The following is a 24037-nucleotide window of genomic DNA, read 5'->3' as shown; positions in this document are numbered from 1 at the left end:
GTGTGTTTGCACATGTAAACGGGGGCAGAACATGCTTTCAAATAAACTACAAAATCTCAAATGGGAAGGTTTCAACGTATGATCATCTTTCCACTGGTTCAGGATTTCATCAGCAGTTTAGCAACTCCTTCATGTACAGCAGAACAGCAAAAGGCTGCTTTCTCTTCTGAAGGGCTGGAAGTAACCCCTCACTTTTGCTTTTCAGTTTTCCTTTCCTCCAGTGTGTCCTTTCTCTTCTCCCCTGCTTTCTCTATACACCTGGCAGTCTCACTTTCCTTCCTCCTGTATCCATGCACATTTTACTGCTAAGTAATGCTTTCAGTCTGTGGGCAGTCTTTGGGCCATGTAGCAAATAAATTAAGGAGGTTCATGCAATCACCAAATTTATATAATGACATTTTAGATTAGAATGAACAAACATTTTTTCTTTTTCAAGAACTTTTATTAGGAAAAAAATATTAAAAAGGTTGTGTAACAAATAACATCTCTGAAGTTGGTCATACTTTTTCAAGTTTAAATTGAAATCTGAAGGTTGGGGTTTTTCACCCCATTACTTTGTCCAAGTAATGATTCTTTTGGGGTCTTTTGTTTGTTTTGTTAATAACCAGAATGTCCATGCTCAGAAGTTTTTGAAAGTATGTGCATGAAAACTTATGACTGAATTTCATATCCCAAAGGATCAAGATCCTGGTCCAGAAGTATCAGAGAAGATTCCCTCAGCTTCTGTAGAAGCTTTCGGAGTTCTTCTTTTGAAAATACCTGAGAATAAATAATAAAAACACAAACATCATACAGTTATATTCATTTGCAATGAATAGCACTGATAGAAAAATGTGGTGGTTAATTAAGTTATTATTTTTCTATTTGATTATTTATTTCTATTTAAGATAGCTGATCATCAGGCATTTCAGAAGGACATTAAGTAAAACACGGAAGGTTAGAAGCAGCATCCAAAACCTGAACGTAGGCTCAAGATAGCCTATGTCTCATTTTGGGATTGTTTTTCAGGCTTTTGGAGGCAAAGATGGTCATGTCTAAACCAAATGCTCTAAAGCAAAACCTGCTTATATAGTGTTTGAAATGCAATGGAAATAGAGAAATCAATTACAATTCTACAGCTAAATTTAGAAACACAGAATCATTTAGGCTGGTAAAGACCTTTAAGATCATGAAGTTAAAATTCAAGAGCCCCCATCCAAAAACTAGTAACCGGTCATTATCCCCAATATTTCATAGTAACCGGTCATTATCCCCAATATTTCAAAGTTAACTCTTTTATTCCTTAAGTCATAACACAAGGAAATCTTTTACTACTGCAGTGAATGGGAAACAATCAAGAAACTTAGGAAGTTAAGGAACATATGGTGTCTTCCTCTCTATATAGAAGCTTTTTCCACAGCCAACCCACAGAGCTTTCAGTGTAAGCCAGGCTGCTGCAGCCCTGCCTAGCTCACCGTGTAGAGCTTGTGGCGCTCGGAGGCGACCATGTCAGCGAGGCGCAGGCACTCCTGGTGCTGCCCCGTGCTGTGGAGCACCGTGTGCAGCAGAAAGCACATCATGGGCAGGCACAGCTTTCGCAGCAGGACCATCTGGTGTGCTCGCTCAGGGTCGTCCTCGGCATCCTTAGCAGAGCAAAACGACATGTCAGTGTTATGAAAATCTACCTTTCACAGGCAGCTCAGCATAACCACGCAATTCGTACTGCTGGAGGCAGAAAACTGGCCTAAGCAGCCTGGAGTGGACTGTCATATGTGATCTGCATGGTTACTCAGCTTTAAATGCTCACAGCAAGCCAGAGCCAATTGAACAGGAACACATGAAACTGAATGTCACAAAGGTACAACTACATGTGATCTGTGCTTTGTGGTCTGTGTCATGGCATAAAAATTCATTTTACCTCTCTGACATCAACCATCCATCCTCCATCAACAAACAGCAACACATTGTACATTTTCTCCTTAACATCAGCTGTAAGAGCATCCAAGAGGCCTTTCCAAATGCCATAATCCATCTGGCAAAGAAACAAAAAATAAACTACTGCAGAACAGGATAATTTCCAAGGCTATTTTAAAACAGTCTGCAACAGGCAGTGCAGCTCCAATTCAAATTAGAATCTTCAGCCAGTGTCTAAAACTTAAAAGCCTGCTGCTAACAGCTATTTTCATCCTTTCTTAATGCCTTGTCCACAGAGTCAGACGGGTTGTTCAGAAACAAAGCCACAAGAGGAAGATAATTTTAAACAACCTATTCTGCCATGCTTATACAAAAAATGTTTATGTTAACTAATAGGGAATATTTTTACTGACCAGACCTGCAAAAAGAACTTCAGTCAAAACAAAACTGCAGCATCTTTTAGAAAACAAAAGGTGATAATGCTTAATAGAATTAATAGCAAAATCAAGTGCTCACATTTATTAATAACACTGACAATCAACACATGATAATCTTTACTATTACAATATTTTATGTAAAGCTGAGTCATTAAAAACCCAGAATTTATTGTGCAGTTGCCTTATAATTCTGTTGTCTCATACTCTCTCAATATAAAAATAGTTTATTACAGAGCCCTTAATTAATATGAAATAGCAGTCTTCTACTTTCTTTCATTGAACTAGACAGCCTCTAAAGCAACAACATAAAAGTTTACATTACATAAGGTGGACTTCCACCTACCTCATACTTCTTTTCTTTATGTTCATGGGCCACTTTTTCAGTGAAACTTGCTTGTGGTAACAAAGATGGCTTCTGTGGAGCTGAGTTCATGTGTTTAAACCATTCATTAAAGGTTTCATGGGCTTCCTGGATTGCATTGGAAACAGTGTTTGGGTATTTTTGAGTCATCTAATAACCAGAATGTCATTGCATGCACAGGTTTAATGGATCAAAGAATCAGAAGTTAAATCAAATGGACAAAGCTAAAGTTTCCCCACCAAGGCAAAGCCACCAGTATTTCTAAATAATAACTTGGAATACTGCAACATTTGAAACTCACCAAATATGCACGAATACATAAATGTTCCCGGATAGCATTGTCATCTTCAGCTGGAAGTGGAGTATCCATTCCCTGTTCTTCCCACTGGTTATATATTTCTGCTATAGAGTCTTGGGGAATCTTCACAAACACATCTTTTGCAGCTTCATGTTTCTTGGATGCTATGAGAATGTGAACTGGGTATCAGAGCTTTGCAATTTCCATACCTTATCTTCTTAAGCTGGCAAACCCATGCTTTTTAATAGACTAGAACCAAAGTTATATCAAATGCACTGCCAAGAGCCAATGAGAACAAAACCAACATTTAAAAATAAGTCTACAATATTTGTGAAGCTTAGTACCCAAGAACTTCCTCATGATTGCATTGCTTTGCTTAAGTGCTTCTGCCCTCTGTGCAGGATCGAATACGAGCCAGTCAATTACATCTATTTTCAGCTGATCCGCCTGTAAAAAGCAACACAGAGATTCACCACCATTTCAAGCACACAGCTGATGCAACACACATTAGATCTGGTCAGGGAAATACACAAGTTTGGAAAGCATTGCAACACAGTAACAAAGATTGCTTTATTCAAAAGCTTAGAAAACCTCTGCCATCTAGAATAATAAAAACAAATTAATTTCTAAGTGTTCCCAAGATATTGAGAGCATCATCTCTCAACATTTTTTATGGATTATGATGCATTTTCTTCAGATTTTAATACAAATACACTATACCAACATGTTTTGTGGACCTCTTGCTATAATCTTCAGGGATGCCATCAGCCTGCAACCACAGTTTTCCAACTGTTGTGTTAGACAAACTAACTTTTTGTCTTAAGGAGCTTAAACTTTGTACTGAACAGCAAAAATATTACCACAAATTTGCAAACGATCAGTTGTTTTCTAAACAGAACTTTGAATAGAGCCTATTAACATTACCTTGCTGTCCCTAAAGCACTGAGATGGATCCAACCAATGCTCAACAGCAGTGACAAGGAAACTGTCAGCAAAAGCAGTGTCTGCTGCAGCTAGAAATGCCACTTCAGCATCTTAAAAGGTGCATCTCAGATCCCAAGAACTAATCCTCAAACTGTAGAGGCTACAACAACACCCTACTCCCAGCTACAACATAGGGTGCTGCAGTTGTTTCAAGGGCCTTATCTTCACCTGATGTTTGTATACAGGTAAGCACACACCCAAAGAGCAAGGAAAAGAAGCAGAGTTACAGATTTGTGCAATACCCTCACTTGGTCACACAGAGAGTGTATTTCCCTCATAGAGTTTTTCAAGGCATTTTTCACCATTGGTGAAAGAAAAATATGGCTCATACACGGTCAGAGACTCCGTAGCTGATTGCAAACTGGACTATCTGCTCTGTGAAGCACTCACCTCTGTTGTGCCTGTGTCCAGCACATGGTCGTGGTGGCTGAACTCCCCAGCATCCTTCTTGCGGATGTTTTCAACAACGGTTTTTGTTATGGTTGCAACATCCAGACCTGGGTTAAAAGAGAACTGTGTAAGAACTATCATGAATTCAAACACAAATTGAATTTCAGACTCCTTGTTGATCTTATTCCTTACTATTGGTAATTTTTATCAGTCTGTTCAAACACACATTGTCAGAATAAATTATAAGCTTTTGCGCTGTGTCATTTATTGCAGGTATTTTACAAGAATGAGATTTGATATAACAGAGAATATCAAATACGAGAATAAGACAATAAGTTTTTCAATTTGTGCTGCAGACAGCATATAGATATATCTGCTAAGATCACTGATTCCTACAATTCTGACAGCAAGACTATGATTTGACAGGAATGTACCAGGAAAAGCTCAGAATAGTTCTTTTACAGATGCTTAAGCAGGATGTGTTATTTTTGAAACCTTAGCCAAGTTTAAAAGAAAATGATTGAAAAATGACTGAAGAGAAGTTAAGACACAAAATCTGCAGGAAATCTGCTTCTTTGTAGCACAGAGGCATTGTCAAGCAATGGACAGTGTGCTGCTTCATTGTAACCCCTCCTAGTTTCATGTACAGGCCTGGAAGGAAGTTTACAATTAATGCAAGCAACTTACCATGGCTAAGAAAAAGCACTATAAATTGAACAATAAATTTAAGATACTCATAACCTTCCTAAATCCAGAAAAAGGTATGTATTATTATAATTAGTTCTCTGAAATAATATGATCATGTCACGCTTCAGAGCATATATTTGAGACAGGCAGCTGACATTTACTTCCTGGTGTGCTTGGACATAACCCAGAAACAGTGATATTTAGTTTAATTCCCGGTTAATGAAAACACACCTATACACCTACTTGAAAAAGTCATCAGCAAATTAATTTTATTCATCTGAAAAAAAAAATAGGGGAAGGAAATAGTGTCGTATTCATAGCTAGGTTTTAGAGCAAAAATTACTGAAAGACAAAATAACCCAGGATATAAAATGATAATTGGACCATCAGGGTCTCTCACCTGCTTCTTTTGCTAATTCAAGGCAGTGGTGGCGTTGATCGCTCTCAGTAACATCTTCAAGAAATAAAGCATACTGAGCCACAGCGAGTTCTGGGGGCAGGTGGCTGACATAAAATGCTATTAAATCTGTGTGCTTCTCAGACACCAACCGCTGTACAGTATGAACCAAACACACAGAATGAGAAGCAAATATGTAAGAAGCAAATATACAGAAGATATCCACTATAATATAAATATATTTAACAGATATACATACTATATTCCTTAGTGTAAACACCAAAGTGCTTACACTTAAGTAAAAACACGTACTGGGTACACCCAAAAATGTGTAACCAATTTGGTTAATTTATTCTGATACAGGAAGATTCCACTCAGCTTCTAAACAAGGATCAATAAAATTGTTTCTTATTTAAGAACTGCTGACAGAGAATTTGTATATTAGGCAAGCTTCCATGTATCTCTTGAGAAAAGAGCATTAGCTGCATGATAGCTCTTATCATCCTGTAACCTTAAGTCTACTTTTCTTCCTCCTTTACATCTAAATCACATCAGAGAAAACAAAATATATTTCTGAAAGCTTACCTGAATGTAGGTCTTTAGGACTTCAACAGAAACTTCCTCCTTATTGCAAACAAATATAAATTCGATTTTAAATCAGATAATGTAGAAAATAAAATAAAAGATACTTGACAGGCTATCACTATTAAAACAGCCACAAGGTTATTTGCCTATTCCTGCTTCAGTAATCTACACAAACAGGCTCAACCGGAAGAAATGTTTCTCTTGAAGCATGATTAAAAAAGATTTAGTGTTCCAAGGATTTTTTTTTTCAGCAACTGGATAATATAGTCTTTGGTCTAACTGGAATGTTACTTTTTACAGGATTTTTAAACCTTTCTATTTAACCGTATTTTTAAAATTAATAAACAAAATGTCAGGTACACAGATTACTACTACAGTGTACTACATGCCCTGTTTTATTATAGAAAATGATAATGCAACAGGGTATAAATATCACCTGACTCATCTGGAATAGCCTATACTAAACAACCACTATACTCTGAGCACCTGAAACTGCTTTAGCCAAGACTCAAGTGTTTGCTGCTGTCAGGAATTATCATTTTAATTTTATATGTGTTAATTGAAGACCTTCATCTAAGGATATATCTATATGAGCTGTATATGATCAATATACAATAAACATCATAAAAGCTTGCACTTCTGCCTCTTCCCCATGAGGTCTACTGAAGGTTGATTGAGTAATCATACAATAAATTCATCTACTATAGAACTGTAAAGGCAGAATCAATTGTTACAAATTCCCACAATGGAATTCATGGAGAAAATTACACGTTGTTTGTCCCCTCTGTCAAACGTATGCTAATGGCTAGTTCTACTGCACTTTAGTTTAAACACCTACTCCATAAAATTTTGAGTCTGGCTAAAAAATTAGTATGTAAACATATACACACACACAAACACATTCCTCCTATTTAGCTAAATGTTAACTGACTTCAAAATAAATTCCCACAAGGAACTCAAGCAATGATTGGAAGTATGAATAGACAATAACTCAGAGCTGTATTTAAATCATCTAATGAAAACATGCATTTGTGTTTTCCCAAAAGAGGTTACATTCAGAAACTTACTTGATACATAACAGCTTCTAAATGTTAAAATAGAAAAGGAGAGCCCCAAATTACTTGTGATATTGTCCAAAATGAGTAATTACAGCTATGTGACCCCTATGTGTATTTAGCATAAATAGGGCAAAAAGGTGGTAGGCTATACTTACTTTATACTTGGAGATAATAAGAAAGTTTCAGCTGGCACTAATTACCTTAAGCAGAAGCATTTATGAGCTTACAGCAGCAATAGGTATTGTTTCAGCAACTGTCTATAAGAACAGGTTATATTGAAGACATCTTGGCTGCTATGAATAAGCCTAACACTGAAGTTTGACCCAGGACCTTCTCAACAAAGGGCTTCTGAGTAAAATCCACCATCCTCAAAACCCAGTTTTTAACCTCGGCTGGAAGGGAAGAGGATGCTCTTTTCTCTTTTAGGCTCCAAGATCAACAAATACACTATTTAAGCATGCAGCTCCTCCTCAGTAATTTAGTAATGGCAGTAATTTACCATCATTCTATGTTGTCCATGTACTTGCACAAAACTACTGCTATGACAGCAAATCCAGGACAAGTGAACTGACCTTAGTCTGCATACCCAAAGTGCGGAAAAACAGAATAAGATGTGTCATGAAACGAAGGAGGTGTCCCGGGAGCACACTTCTGTCCTTGGAAAGCCATCTGCTGACTTCTTCCATCAAACCTATAACCACCAAGGAAATGTCTGCATTAGCCATACCATGGAGAAAAGAAAAAAACACCCAAGAAATATTTAAAAATTATGCACTTATTCAACAAATGTAATTTAGTCTCAGAAGTCCAGCAAAACAGAACAGCAACAATTTCAGAAAGATGTACCTGTTTGGCTTAAAAATGTACTGTATGTGTCCCATTATTTCTCAGAAGAAGTTATAGCTATAGTCTGGCATGTATCCTGACACATTTACACAATTTCATTACTTCTTTGAAAACTACCTTGTAGGTCAAACTGTCTCTAGAACTCTTGATTAGAGAATAGCTTTAATGCAGAGCTTGCCAACTGTGCGCTTCTAAAAATCCATTCACACAGAAGCTTCTGTAAAGGTCCCTCAAAAGAATGTAGTCAGTTAACAATAAAAAAAAAATCACTTAAACGAAATGCTTACCATCCACATCTCCAAGTATAATGAATTTCTGAATCACATGATAGTGTTCTTGATTCTCCTCTATAACCCTCTGGAGACAAAAAAAGAAAATTCAAACTTTGAATAAATCTTCTAGCATAATGTATGAAGAAAACAAACTTATATATAAAGCAAAGGTTCCTTGGGGAAAAGAGCTATCCTATTTCAAAGGGTAATCTTCATAAAGAGCAAGAGAAAAGGCACTTTCTGTCTCTGCATCAAATTACAAGAACATTGACAAACTAAAAGAAAGAACTGCAATATAGATCTGTGCTGTTAATACTTTCATGGACGACATCCAACACCAAGGGCTTTTTGCTCTGAAGAAGAGAACAAACAATGATGTTACAGATAAGATTTACAAAAATCACAGAAGATGCAACAATGTGTATAAATCCTTGAAAAAAAGGCCTGTGAAAGTTACTTCAGGAAGAAATTCCACTCTCTCCCCAGAGGAATCAACACATTGATGCATAAAACACATTCCAAATCTAAATTTGCTTTATGGTGAGGATTGCACTATGTTGCAAAGGCAAATACAGCAGGGTGTATCTGTAGATGACTGCATGTCTTTGTCTTAGCAATATGATGAATGCTGTGTGTCCATTCCATCAAACAAAAGTAAGTATAGTTTCAATTTAATCACTGCAAAATTAACCTGTAAGCTACATCCCCCATCTTACACAAACTGAGTATTTTGGGTGCTAAAACCAACAAAGAATCGCAGTCTAAGCAAATATGCTTTTAAATTTTGGAAGGCCTGTTTTGAAATATGCACACAAATCTCCTATGAAGAAAATGAAATGTGATAGATTTTGAACATTTTATTGAAGTGCTGAATAGCTGATTTGTCTGTCTGCTTTGTATATCTGACAACATTTGACAGCCATCTATTTAGCATATCCAGCTAGTTTGGCAGACACAGGGCAGGGCAACACAAAACCTGTATCACTTTCACTGTTAAGAGGTAGTAGCATGAAGAAAAATCTATTTGAATTTGGAAATCACATATTTTTGGGGATAGAAAATATGAAACAAATTAGTCATTGTGCATATTTGAGCATTTCGCTAAAGAGTGCAGTAAAAAGTAGAACCCAGTGAACAATTAAAAATGGTAAGCAGTGAGGAGAAACATGGCAATTGTTACATACCCTTTTGTCTGTTGCCTGAAGTTCTTCAAAAACTTTTTCTGAAGTCCAGCTTCAAAGCAAGTGAGAAAAGACAAAAAATGTTACCTTGAATATTCCACACAGATTCCATACAGGAGGCTTTGTGGAGTGTAGCAGCAGCATAATTTTACTTGAAACTTACTTTGTTTCTAAATAATCTCTAGGGAGCTCTTCCATCTCCTCTGCAGTTACTACTGAGGTTCGTATTTCCTGCTCGACTAGAGTGTCCACCATGACCCTGAAATATGCCCAAACAGTATCTTCCCAAGTATCACAAACTGGAAGTAGCTACATATGAAAAAAACAGAGTAAAAATTATCAAGAGATGGAGACACACCAGAATCCAAACAGAGAAACTATAAAATTTAGGATCTGATTTTCATGCACCAAAGCATTGTAGTAACCACCTTAAACAGCAGCCTTTCCTTGACTGAAAAGTCTGTAATACATTTAATTAAGACATGTCAGTACTACAAGGAGCATGTCTACTAAAGCAGCAAAGTTTGCTATTGCTCTGTTTACTAGAACTTTAAAAGTACAGAAACCAGTAACTGCATTATTTCTGATGATATCACTGTCACATATGAGAAAGGAAATGCACAACTACCAAACACTGCTTAACTAGGGGGCTTGACATACCTGTTTGAGGTTTCCACTCAGGGCTGCATAGATTGCTCTTTCATATCTATTAAACTGCTCCTAAAAGAAACAGTAAAAACAGCTAAATTTTAAATTATAAAGCATTTAAGTTTTCTAGTCACTTTACATTTTATTAGAGATTAATCCATTGCAAAATGTTCCATCTAACGGATTCCAAGTACAGTTGGAAAATCACAGGATACACAAGGAGCCAAAATAAGAATAGCAAGTGACACTCCCTTCACTAACATCTGCTTGTAACTTAACTGAAAAATTTACATTGACCTGGAAAGAAAGCAATGTTTTCTCTTTCCCATTCCATTAAGTCAAGATGAAAGTCAGTGTCAGTGGTTTTACTTTCAACCAGAAAAAAAAGGCAGACGTTTCCTGAAAAAGTGGTGCCGATTATGGAGATTTCTCACAATGGATAAATATGATATTTCAGAAATCCTCTTAGGAGCATTAATTGTGAATCCTCTAGGCAGCAAACTCAGAGTGGGTGTGTTTACTTAAAATCCCATTTCAGAGTTCAGAAAGTTCAAATTTATGTATTAATAGAAAAAATAGCAGCATTGTCTTACCTCTTCAGCCATGCGCCAACAACTTATTTTCCAAATGCACCTGTATGGATTGCCTTCAACAGGCTCCAGCTCTTTTCCTACATGCAAAGAATAATTAAAAAAAAAAAAAAAGACAGGAAAAGGAAAAAGAGAGAAAATGTTATCTTAAAAAGAGAATCCAGTAACGTCTAAAAAATGATGAAGTCTATTTTTGTTTCATAACCCAATTTCAATCCCTTTAGAACTCTTCCTAAAGCATTTTGATGCTTTTGACTGGACTGCAAGGTGGCTTTTCTGGCTAGTTTGGTAAATTTACATCTATAAGTTACAGTAATTTAAAAACTTGGCTGCTATCTAGCTTTTAAAAAAAAATGTTTTTGGCTGTAACATAGCTACAGTGTCTACTTTTGAAAAAAAGCAAAGTTAAGGGGAAAAAAAGAATTTTTATATCTTAATCAAAGCTTCTTAAAAATGTCACTGCTTCAGTGCTGCTATTTCGTATGCATCTGCATGAGCATTTATACCTGCGTACCAACAGCTTAGGTAGGCAGACTCAAAAAAAAGCTAGGACAGTGGTGTGGCATGCAGATAAAAGCAAGAGGCTATCAGGATTTGAAAAGAAAGAAAGCATTAAGCCTTCCACACCCAGCTATAAACAACACTTAGACTCATTATTGAATTCCTTGCTAAATCCTGCAATGAACTGAACACAGAGAGAAGCAATGTACTGTGCTATAAATGGGGAACCACGTGCAAGGAACCAAGGAGAAAGGTACTTTACAATTTTCAAATATTTTAAAAGCATCTCTTTCTCCTGCATTTACATTTGCTGAACTCTCATCCTACTATACTTTTCTGAAGCTGGGGATATAGTCAAATTTGAGTCTGTAAGCAACAAAATGTGTGCTAGGTGGCATAAGCCACATGTTGAGAAATACAGACACAAGTTGTTATATGGAGGTGGAGAAGATCTGTACAGAACTCTGAGACATCTACTTCCTAATGATTATGTCTGACTTTAAGAAAGAGTGGCTTTAACATGTGTAGATGGATACAATGAACTCACTTTCAATTAAAACAATTTCATGTTAGTTTTTACACGTTCAACAGACATGGTAAAATATTCCAGATATCAAAAAGGCTCATCAGGTGAAAATAAACAGTTATTTCTCTTTGCCACAAACAGATACTATGAGATCTTAGTAGTTTTATATCTGTCTTAAATGCACTTTGGAGCAGATACCTCCATTTATGTTAGGATCATGATACAATTTCCAGCCTTCCAAAGTTGCAGCTCTCCAGGCCTGACCACATCGTTTGCATAAGCGCTGTGCCTGAAAAAGAATGCATTTTCTCAGGAACACACTTCAAGGTAGGAAAACCTCCTAAAACTTCTTGAAAAATGACAATATTATTAAAACAGTTAATTTGTATAGAGATTTTACTATGTGAAAAATAAGCACAGAGGATCTTAAAATAACTGAAAAATTTCAAAGTAAATTCATCCTTTTTTCACCTTCACTCAGTATTTATAGCAATGTAAGAAATGTGCTACAGCCTCATCTTTGTTAGCTAAACAGCTGTTACACATCATTCTGGTAAGTCTAGTGTAAAGCATAGCCCTTTTGCTTAGAAGTTTAATCGTTGTCTTCATGCAGTCATCTACTTTCCCAGTTCACTTCGCCTTCCCAATCCCAACTGAAGCTGAAAATCTCTACTCACACTGCCCTCAGCAGTACACTCATGTTCCCATACCATCAGAAAATGAATATATGTGCACCACATTGGAACAGAATATGAGCAAGTACCCATAGCTCTCAGTTAAGATCTTTGGCATGAGAATCTCAAATCCCCTTTACTCCCCATTACTCAAATGTATACACACCTCATAATCCATTGATGATTGGAGACACAATTAGGAAGCTCTTTAAAGCATTCTGTGTGTTTGCCTTGGCAGTGTTTAGTGTCAAAACACAACAGTGAAAAAATGTCATCAAACAACCCAAACAGCCAAAACTACATTTTTTTCTGTAACATCTACTCTACACCCAAAATTACTTAACTAAAAGCAAGTTTGATTGAAACGCTAATTTGGCAGTCAGTATGGACAACAAATTGAAAACGAATCACTAAAGCCAAATTTAAACAGACATTTTAGTACACGGCTTATTTGCTTTAAAAGTAAGATACCTAAGTTTACTTCATTAAAACTTACAGTACCTCATCTGTCATTCCTGCTCTGATGAGAGTGAAGAGATACTTCAACAACCTTGCATCGTCTTCTTGGTCCAAATCATCAAGTGGCAGTTTCTGTCGAATAGGCGCATCTGGATCCTGCAAGGAAGAAAGTCATCACTCAATCTACACAACAGATGTCATCACACTGACACAATACCTATATGTCTCTTCCATTAATGTCCTGCCCTGTTTTATAATTTGGAGTCACTTTTTCATGTCGGCACAACAATCTGTACAACCCATGTAATATTGAGCATGATACTTCTGTTTTTCCTCTAATTTCTCTTATTCCTCTTCTGTCACTGTTCCTATCAAAAAGAGTCAATGCGATTAATTTACTCCTCTGCCTTGTTATTTGCCCCAAATTTCCTATCTTCCAGCTCTTCTCACCTTCAAACATCCTTTGCCCTTCCGTCTATCTGCCTACCAGACTGTTTCTCCTCCTTCACTTTCTATCTGAGGTTTTTCACAACAGCTACACTTCCTTCTATGTAATCCAAAGAGATTTTCTAAAGCCAGTCAATACCTCAGATCACTCCCCAACTGAATTAATCTTTGACAGCTGCTTTGCTGTCACTGAGGCAGCTCATCACCTTGTTCTAATGGACAGCCCTTTCTTTCTTTGACTTCTCTCCTATTAGCTTTTATTATAGAGCTCCCCAAGTATTGCACTAGGACTTGGTTTCATTGTACTGGTTACTGCATAAAGACAGCATTCCCTTATCTGCAAGGGCTTCTCAGAGAGTTCTAAAAGCTTTTCTGGTTAGGAACATGAGTTTGTTTCAGTCATAATAAAGCCATTACTTCACCAAATTGATCACAAATACTTGTGCAGGAGAATGGGAGTATGAAAGTGATTGCTGAAAGAAAACACAAATCCACAGTGATCCATGAAAGAATTTCTGAGGTGCTCTGCCTCACAATTTCTGTAGCAATTTTTAGATACTACAACTAGTTTCAGATAGCACAACTATCTAAGAATTGGTGGCAATCTGTGAAGATGGCATATTTCTCTATCCCATTTTGAAGCCAAGCCTTATTTTCGTATAATACTTACCAACTCTGTTACCAGAGGACGAGAACTTCCCATGTACGTACTTGACTGTCGCTGCTTCAGGGTGTGTAGTGTGTTATCCCTGAAAGCAGTGAAATGTTTCACAGAAAAATTACTTTTTTAACAAGCATCTTTGAGTAAGACAAATATTGAAAGACATATTTTGTTACATAGAGTATGTTTACAGACCAGACACTAGGTTTGGCTGATATATCAATGGACTCTGCTAGTGTTGTGAAAACATAACATTTCACGAGTACAATATTAGAATTAATGCACATATATTTGATTTCTTTCAAAAGCATCCGTTATTTTAATCATTCATGTATTCCACTATTAATGACTTTTGCATGAGCAGATTTTCCCATTAGCATTACTATAAAGTCAGTCTAGGACAGAAATTTAACTGAGGATAAACACGTAATTCCAAAAGCCTGCCATTAAAAGCAGGTTTACTCTAGGCATCTGGCATGGAAGTTTGGTCCATTCTGCCATAAAACCCATCAGTGATAATAAAGGTGACAGTTATGGCCTCTGGTGAAGGGTCAATGACACAAAGTGATAAGAATTTAGACAGGCAAAAACTAAAGCCAGACAAAGATTAAATTACAATGGTTTGATGGTTTTTCCTTTAATTTTTGCCTCCCAAAGGGCACTAACTGACTTGTGAGATCTACTTCAGTGGATGGGTAAGAAGTCTCAATTTCTACATGTAAGAATTTAAAGAAAAGAAGTGGATTAAATGAACAACCTAAAAAGACCGCTTCTTTTCAAGAGTGATTCAGTGACTGTGAATTTAATGCTTGATGGGAAAATGTATATAATCAAAGAAAGTCTGAACTCACCAATATACTGTTTTTGCATAAAACTCAATATTATCGGAGAAGTCCCCAATTTCATCCTTAGCAATGCTCTCTAGCCAATCCACCACCAGCTGGAATAAAATTAAATTGCATTTTAAAAACAAACATGTAACAAATAATACTTTTACTATCTTCCTCTCATCTCTGGACCCACTTGTTATCTAAGCAGCAACCAAAAGGCTGACAGAGCCAGAAGACTATTCCACTTGCATTTTAAGAATCCAATGTGAAGGTGGTTGGCACTTTATCTCTGTTTCTCAGTGGATACTGCAGTTTAATACAGTGCTACTTAACAGCTTATCAAACACCATCAACAGTAACAGATGCTGCAAATGGGAACAGCTCTCAGCCTTTCATCCTCTGCAGAACAGCCAGAAAAATCTTTCTCATCTTCAGCAACTAAGGAGCATAATTTTTATGCATACAATTAATACATACTTGAGTGAATGTTGAAAAAAAGTATTAGAAACAACCCCCAAAAGTTGCACAGAGCATTGGTATTATGAACATTTAATCTATTTTCATTCTCATATTAAAAACCTTCCATCATACCTGACTTTGTCGAACAAGCGAGTCTTTCTGAAACAAGTTGTCCACAGTAGTTTTTTCACTAGCAGTTAAAGCCTATTTAAGAAAAAGCTGATTATTACTTCATGGAAAATAAAATTTCCACAGAACCAGAAATATCAACTCGAACACATACTAATTCAGAAATGTGCTACAAATTCAGTATGCTGTATTTCCCTTCCCCTCCCAAAGTATAAATGCCTTATACATTGTTTTATTTCATCATTTACATCCAGTTACACTAAAAAACATAAAAATGAGACTTAGAATATAATTCCAAATATTTGAGCACAGAAAGATTCCACACAGTAGACTGATTCCTTGACTGCCTGCATATTATATTAAATCCCATTTGCTACCTTAAATTAAAAGAAAAAATAACTTTTCAACATCATACACACATTTAACATCAAAAAGTGTGAAAACCAAAAAAAATACCAGCCCCAGAGCCCCGAACCTTCTATTTGATCTCCTGCATTAATTTATCTTTCATTAGACTTGCAATAAAAAGAGAACAGAAAATGTGTATTCCTAAAAAACACAGGAAGGAGGAAACTGGGTATTTTTGGCACAGCAGTGATTAACACTGACAACTTAGCAGTGGGAATTGTAGAGGAAGCTAATTTATGACTGAGAAGAAAGATCTGCAATCATAAATTTTACAAAGGCAGAGTCACCTTACTTATTGTTTTGTTTTCCTAAGCATATTCCGGCAGCAAAGGCTGAAAGCACTGTATTGACATAGACAAGATGACTACAGCTCTAACAGGAATGCTAAAAAATTTGGATTTCTCTTCAGGTAAATCGGAATTAGGACTGCAAAGGTTAGACACCTAGAGACCATGTGTTGTTCTTTTAAGCGAAGCACAATTATCTCTGACCTATGGGAATGTCACAACTACTGATGCAGCTTTTAAAAATAAATAAATAGTTATTTTTAGTGAATTTAAGGTTGCCTTGTGCAGAGCCAGGAGTAGGACTCAATGATCCTTGTGCATCCATTCCAACTCAGGATATTTAAGGAAACAAAACAAAGAATAGTTTGCAATAATTTTTACACTAGCAATCTCTCTTTAGAACTGAATATTTAGATGTACTTTTCACAATAGGTGAAATAATTTAATAATTGTCTTGATAAGAATCAGTCTCATTTTTTACTTTTGAATTTTAAGTGACTGCCACTTTGAGATTTTAAAAGTAAAATCTTTTACAAGCATTCAGCCAATATTTTGCTTATTTAGCTTCTTATATCACTTTAAAAAAATGCCAAGAGTCCATGCTTACAGTGATATCAAAAGCAGTTTCATCTTCCAGTGCAGACTGTATTCTGTCTCTAGAAATAAAAATGCAAAACACTAAAGATTAAAACAAAAGCTGAGAAAATTTAGCAAAATGTCTATGCCTAAATGCTTAAAAAACTTTACAAAAATGTTCTTAAAATGCTAAAAGTTGCAAAGGTAATGAGAACACTCCTATTTACCACTTTCATTTTTGTAACTAGATAATGAATAGACACATATATCAGAACCTACTTCTATAAACAGCTTTTTAACTAAATAACAACTTAAACAGCTAATTAAGCTTAAATGCTTGACTCCATATTTATAAACTCCTCAAAAATTTGTCCAAGAAAGTAATCTCAGTACAAAAATGTAGTAGTGTGCTTTTCTAAGGAATTACCTATAAAGTGAGGACAGCAGTCTCCACGTTACCATCTCCTGCTTGAGAAGCCACAACACACTGGCAGTTTTGGAAAACTTCTGCTGTCCAGGAGTTGCCCGATAAACTATTTTCCCTAATATATTCACCTGAGAGAAATAAATTATACAGAGTTAATATTGACCATTTTTTTGTATTTTTTGTATTTTTTTCCTAAGATTCCTAACAGCAATCTTTTTACTATCCTGAATGTTTTCCAACAAACGAGTTTGATTACCATCTCTTTAAATGATGATTTTATTTATAAAATAATACGATTTAATTTATTTACATATAAGAAAAATGAGTGCATTTTAATCCATCTTATTAATAAAAACATTTATACATCTACTAATGTTTATTGCCACTTGACACTTTCAATGGAACAGCAACCAGATGACAATTTTAGTATTCAGCAAGCTGCATCATGGGTATTCCTGTGCCAAAGCAGTGTTTGAGGAAAGTGAGATGCTACTCAATGCTAGTGTTCAGCAACTCATAAGCTGGAAGATTTAAAGTATGTATGTATGTTAAGCACTGTGACTTCACAGCAACACTGCTTGGGGAAGGGGATGTAAAATAAAGTAAATAAAAAATTACCAAGTAATTACTTACCTGACTGTTACAAATATTTTCATACTCATCCACAAGATCAAAAATGGTAGTTGATGTATGCTTCAGAAAGGAATGCAGAAAGTCTGAGTACATGCTCATAGTAGCTAGGACAGATATAAGAAGAAACAGCCATATTAGTGAGTCACAATTTGGTAAAAAAGCCCCCACTGAACTACAAAAACATCCTTCTGATGACATCTCATTTTTGCAAATTTAAATGATGATATGAACTATCTCACAAAGTCAGAAGTATTTATCAGCTAAGACAGTAAGATCTACAGAAGCTATGGGTTATGTCAGTTATAAAACTTTTGTTGTAAATATGCCACCTGCAAGAATTTCAACAGCAAACTCACTTGCATATCTCCATAAAACTAATCCAGTTTGCTTCCCACATCACTAGAGCATCACATTTGTTCCATCAGAACAGGCTCCATAGAAAGCACAAACTCACAAAACTCCAATAAACTGGAACAGAGTAATTTTCGGAACTTTTAAAAACAGACTGCTTTTGACTAAGAAATACCAGCAAAATAATACAGAACACATAAATTTACACCCCACAAATCAGAACTGATCTGTAATTCTTAGTAAAACTTCAAATTGTCTCACCAGCTTCTCCAGGATCATCCTCACGCAACAAGACAGCACTCATAGTGACATCTTCTGTCATGTTGGACATGTCTGCATTTACAAACATCCCTCTCTGCTGAGGCGAGAGTGCCATTGTCCAGCTACTTTCATCCAACTGAAAGCACAACAAGAACATAATGAAAATAAAATTTTACCTTCTATATGGTATACAAACAGAGAATTCCAAAAAACTAATAGTGCCTTTAGATAAGGTGCAACTATGTCTTAAAAAATTACCAGTGTGTCCTGATTTAGGGCAAATTTAGTCAATCCAGGACACAGTGAGAGCTCTGTATACACACTGATCAACTAGGCCCCAGAAGCTGATAATGTATGAAGAAAAAAATGGCCTATATCAAACCACAGAAACAACTAAAAAGGAGAATAAATTAAAATGTAGATTGAGAAAAACACCTTCTTTAGAGTTAATTTAAAAATAAATGGAGATAACATACTCCTTAGGTCCCTACTGATAACTTTTCCAATCAGTGTTTTTCCAAAGACATTGTAGTAGAAGATAATCAATGTAATCTAAAAAAATCATCAGCAGAGCTTGTTCTTTGAAGCCTGAAGCCTAATACTGGAGAATACTTAAACAAGAAAAATCCCAAATTTTTAACTTGCTAACATAAAAAAAGTTTTCTTTGAAGAATTTGTAAACAAGCACAGTCAGGATTTTTGTAGTAACAAACGGATGTTATGAGGACTAGCTTAACACACATGGTGTATTTGTAAAGTCCATGTAAACCTCTAGTATTCCTCATGGCATCATCTCAAAGAACAACACAGTAATAATTAACACCAGCAGTAAACAGCAGTACTAGCAAGCTTGTACCACTCACAGTTGGTCTTTGGAGCAAACAACACAGAAACACTGAACTTGGAGTCTCTTACGTTTCACAGGGACAAAAGAGAAAAAGCTGCTCTATCTTACCATTGACAGACTGCCAAAAAGACCAGAAGTTGGTAGAATAAGAGGAGATTTCCCTCCTGTTCCCAGGATGGCAGACATATCTGATGGCTTCATGGAGCTGCGATGTAATGCAGCGCCTGAAAGAGACAGAGGCTTTTCTGAAAAGAAAAAGTATTTAAAGCTACTCTGCTCTACCCGGAAATTCCAGAAGAAATTTTTAACAGACTGAAGTACTTATGAAGTGCAGACAGAAGCCTGAAAGCAGATAGTATATATGCACCAAACAGGCAACATACCTTCAGTTACTAGAGTTCATTGTAAACACACACAAGCATAAAGAGCAGTACATCTCCACTCATTCTTTCTTGGAAATTGGTCTCCAAACCCTTAAAGGAAAAGGCAGCCCAAAGATGTGTCAACTAGAAAAGATTGCTCACGACCTTGTCCAGCTTTATTTATCTCCAAGGACAGAGACTCCCTAGACCGTCTGGGCAACCAGTTCTAGCATTCAACTACAATTAAGAGTAAAAAAGGTGGTGTTTTTTAATGTTTAAAGAGAATTCCTTGTATATGCTGTTGTGCCTATTGCCTCTTGACTTTTCAGGGCACCAGGAAAAACTCTGCTCTTTTTTCACTCCCTCCCATCAAATATTTATATATACTTACAAGATCCCCCAACCTCTTTCTCAGGATAAACAATCCCAGCTCTTCTCAGTCTCTCCTCATATGTCAGCTACTTAACCCATTAACCAACTTTGTGGGCCTTCACTGGATTACAGCACACCCATGTGCTTCTTATGGATTGTTATAAATTATTAAGTACAAACCCACAAAACCTTTAACTAAATAGTAAGCAAACAAGCAAGCAGTCTTACCTGGCTGGTGAAGTAATGAATTAGGAGTTCGGGAAAGAAACTGGCTTTTGGGCGTCATGTTTCCAATAGTGTCATCCAGGGATGTAAGAACTGATTAATAAACTAGTTAAGAAACACTCTCCTAAACACATTTTGGATTTATTCTATATGAATGTCACTACTTGGAAAGGAAAAATATTTTGTCGTAACTCAAATGTTATGAAAATTAACCATCTTGTCTTTCAAAGTAAAACAGGAAGTTTCATAAAATGTTTCAACAGAACCTTAAAAGCTGGAGGGTTAAAAGGGACACCAGAAAGTGAAGTTCACAAATATGAACACAACAGGTCTGGGACTCCTCACAGTGGCTCAGGTCAAAGAGAATCCTTCTGCCCCATGAGGAGCTGCTTCACGCTACATCAACCATATTAAGAAAATCTGAGTCTGAATGCATTTTTTAAAATGTTCCCTCTCTTGGTTCTGGGTGCTCTGTTGCTCTACTTTTCTTCTTCCCATCTGTAACCAGGTTCAGTGCTCTAGGTATGATTTACTAAGAAGCAGTCATATAAAAGTTTCAGTAGCTTGTGCTACTAGCATTCAGAAACATCTTGATTCTTAGCCACAATATAATCAGGGCAAATATCTCACTAGCTTTATTTTAGAGGCAAAACCCATAAGAACAAGCAAATGTACTGCTTGGATTCCTTTGCTATCACAACCATGAAAATACCACTATCTTAGCTGTCAAACTACATGGTGGGGGGGGGTTCCTTATTGTAAAAATGCAGGGGGGGAAATTTCTATGGAAATTTAAATCTGTGTCTGTGCACTACTCTTGCTATGACAGTGGATGGAAAGTTAAGAGACACTAGGTCATTGTAATACTTTGATACTACAATACCCACAAATAAACATAAAACCATAAAATTAAATTGTAATGAAGGAAACTTATTTTTCTTTTCCAAAAGCTCAGAAATGGAGTCGTCACATAGTTCTCAGATAGTTCTCTGGGCGGAAAACCACTTGAGTTCATACACCCAGAAAAAGCAGAATTAAAAATATACACACCTGGTGAACACAGCAGTTAAAGATAAAAATTCTTTACAGAAAAAGGATACTAGAAACTCTTTTCTGAGAGCCTTGCTTCCGTCCAGGTCTGACCATCTCAGGATCATGGGGGGATGACATGTCGTCAAAACCATTTCTACAGAACAGCCACACAGACAGAAAACAAGCAAGTGAATTCAAGCAGGATGTCCAAGATCTTCTTGACATGCCAAGGTAACTCCACAGTCAGGAAACTTAAGGCGTTAAGTCATCTCCAATCTTACTACTTATGTCCAGCTTCCTCTGCATAAATCTAGCACTGCTTATTAGCTCAGAGAAATGAGCTTGCGTGAAAACCCAGATTTTGTTCCTCCTATACTATAATGAATATCTTACTATTAAAAAGAGACAAAAAAACAAAAAACAAAACAAAACAAAAAAAACCAAACCAAAAAGCCTACTAAGAAATACAACAGTAGGAAATTCCAACTTTGAACTGAAAAATCAAATGGAAAGAATGGCATGATTTCACTACATCATTTTTTCCTCCGGATAACGCAATCACCACAGCCGGGCAAAGCTCACGTGTTTCCGAAGGGAGAACACCCACTCCCAGCTCCTCCGAGCAGAGCAGCCGCTCCCGGTGGGCTGTGGGGGCGGCGCGGCCAGGCCTCAGCAGGCCCGGCAAAGGACCGGCCCCGCGACCCCTGAGCAGCTCACGGCTCCCGGTTAATCCAAATATACACTCAAGAAGCAACAGCCAGACTGAAAGCTCCTGGCTGACAAAGCCCCTCCGGTACGCTTAGAAGCCGCTACAGGCCCGCTGCGTTTCGCAGCCCGCACTGTGCGCACCCGCTCCCCGCCGCCGGTGCGCGTCTCACGGCCGGCGCGGCCCCGGGCCGGGGCTCCGGCCGCCGCCGCCGCCCCTCACCTGTCCATGGCAGCTGCCCCGGCACGGCTCGGCCCGGGCTCAGCCTTCCCGCCGCCGCCGGCCCGCGGCCCGGAAGGACACGGGCGCCTTCCGCCCGCCCATGCGCCCCGCCCGCCCCGGGCCCGGCGACGCCGCGCTGGGGCCCGGCAGGCCCGTGGGGAACGAGTGGGACCGGCGTCGGCGGCCGCAGGGTGCTGTCCTCTGTGAACCCGCGTTGAGGGTCAGAGCTTAAAAAAAAAAAACCCTAGTGTAAAAGTGTCAGGTGCTATTGCGGTTATCTCGCCGCACAGGAAGGGGCTAATGAGGCGTTTCATACATTGGGCTGGAGCAGCCCCCGTCCCGGCCGCGCGTCTGTTTCTTTCCCGTTTCTGCCAGTGTAACTCAGTCCACTGGCACCAACATTAAAGGGTAAAGCAAGCACCATGCAGGATCACTCAAACCTTCAAGGCTGGACAAACTTGACAGAACTATGAAATTTCCTCTGCCTTCCCTAAATGAATTCAGCCTACTTTTTACGTACAGAAAAACATTGTTACTACTTTATAAGCACAAACGACTGTGCAACTGACCGTCATTCGTGCAGCTGTGCTCTAGGACAAGGAAAAGTGTCCAAACGGAATCTTTTCAAGCAGACAGGCAAGTTCTGAAAAACACTTAAAAGTACTTGGGTATTTTTAGGGCTACAGCTACAATGGGGTACTTCAAGCAAATTAGACAGAAGGATATACCTGACAACAGCTGCAAAAGGCAGCAGAAGTGCAATCATGAAGTCCTCCAGCTTGCTTGAGATACTGATAAAACACCGTGATGCCCAAGCATAGGGTTTCACAGAAGCTGCCAGAGAGCCTAACTTCAGAAGGCTTCACAAGAAGAAAGCTGATGAAGACTGGGTATGCAGAAACACAAGCAAGCAGGCCTATGGAGAGTAGATTAATCACTCAGGAAGTGTACTTTTGGATAAAAAAATACCCAAGAAACCAATCACCAAAAACCAAAATCAAAAAAAGGTTGTCCTTCCATCTTGAAGACTATCAAGAAAAGCACAAGCAAAGGCAACAACCTTCATCATGACAGAAAACTAGAAGAGTGTTTAAGGAATTACTACATCCTAGTTCAATACTATATAGTTAATAGAATTTACCTCTCAACATATCCTACTGAAACAGTGTAGCGTTATCGTCTCTAGTGCAATGGGAAATTCAGAGTAATGCACAAATCAGTATCTGGTTCAATCGTTTGCTAACAGCTCACACCCTCAGGCTAGCCCTGCCTCGGGGCAGAGAGTAAACAAGTGAGAAATGTAATGATGACAGAGCAGATGCTTCCTTTGTGTGCCGTCTCAAGTTTATTCAAAGCAATGACAGATGAGAACAAAGCAAAGGAAATAAGTCTGAAGAGAAATTAAGAGGGCAGGATGCATACTTTAAGAAAAAAATCCCCAACCCAACAAACCTGTAGAAGTATACGAATGATTGGGGCCTTTGAGAGAACTTCTCTTAGAATGTACAGCCTCTCCTAAGTGCAGACTGGGCAAACACCTTAGAGGCTCCAGGCAGAACTGGACTGAAACCTGGAGGTGTCTTTCAGTACTTTTTGACTGGTATCCCATTTCATATTTAGCTACCAAGATGGAAATAGGGGTAAAAAACGAAGAAAAAAATAACTGAAAATCTCATAAAGCATCTTATGCTTCCAAGAAGCAGAAGAGAATGCATTTTTTTTATTCAGTCAGTGAATTCAAATTTATAATTAAAATTCTTAAATCTGTCCTAAAGTTTCACGTATTTGCATCAGAAACACTGATCTTAACTCCAATTGTTACCATAGTATCAAGGGAGGTAGCAACGCTCCTTACTTAAGAGGCAGGAGACCCAAAGATGACCCTGCATCCAACACAACTAACACTGAAACCTGGCATATTTATTGCCAATGCCTAAGGTTCCTCTGCTTCCTAGTACCTTTCTGCAAAGTTAACAGAGCCTACAGGATGTACTAGGTTAATTTTGATCTAGTAT

The 24037-nt window shown here is 37.6% G+C and overlaps 1 protein-coding gene across 2 annotated transcripts; it reads right to left on the bottom strand.

Moving 5' to 3' along the window:
- Positions 1 to 473: 473 nt before the first annotated feature.
- On the bottom strand, positions 474 to 22089 carry NUP107 (nucleoporin 107). Of its 2 annotated transcripts, none has more exons than XM_084205386.1 (28): positions 22023 to 22089; positions 21163 to 21248; positions 20066 to 20155; positions 19212 to 19327; positions 18257 to 18392; positions 17645 to 17748; positions 17012 to 17139; positions 16616 to 16664; positions 15317 to 15388; positions 14747 to 14835; positions 13905 to 13983; positions 12830 to 12943; positions 11853 to 11943; positions 10631 to 10707; positions 10050 to 10109; positions 9553 to 9698; positions 9393 to 9441; positions 8224 to 8293; positions 7663 to 7781; positions 6033 to 6071; positions 5451 to 5601; positions 4364 to 4470; positions 3334 to 3436; positions 2993 to 3153; positions 2674 to 2799; positions 1898 to 2011; positions 1455 to 1622; positions 474 to 759 (listed from the first exon to the last, which is right to left on the bottom strand). In XM_084205386.1, the coding sequence occupies exons 1-28, from the start codon at positions 22028 to 22030 to the stop codon at positions 652 to 654; spliced, it is 2760 nt and encodes a 919-aa protein (XP_084061512.1). In that variant the 5' UTR covers positions 22031 to 22089; the 3' UTR covers positions 474 to 651. The 2 variants fall into 2 exon arrangements, with proteins under 2 accessions (XP_084061512.1, XP_084061513.1); XM_084205387.1 differs by having other exon boundaries at positions 10050 to 10106.
- Between the last annotated feature and the right edge of the window lie 1948 nt (positions 22090 to 24037).

The sequence above is a fragment of the Fringilla coelebs genome (assembly GCF_963513975.1).
Source record: "Fringilla coelebs genome assembly, chromosome: 5".
Taxonomy (NCBI): Eukaryota; Metazoa; Chordata; class Aves; order Passeriformes; family Fringillidae; genus Fringilla; species Fringilla coelebs.
The sequence above is the reverse complement of the archived record's forward strand: the minus strand, read 5'-3'. Positions and strand labels throughout refer to the sequence as shown.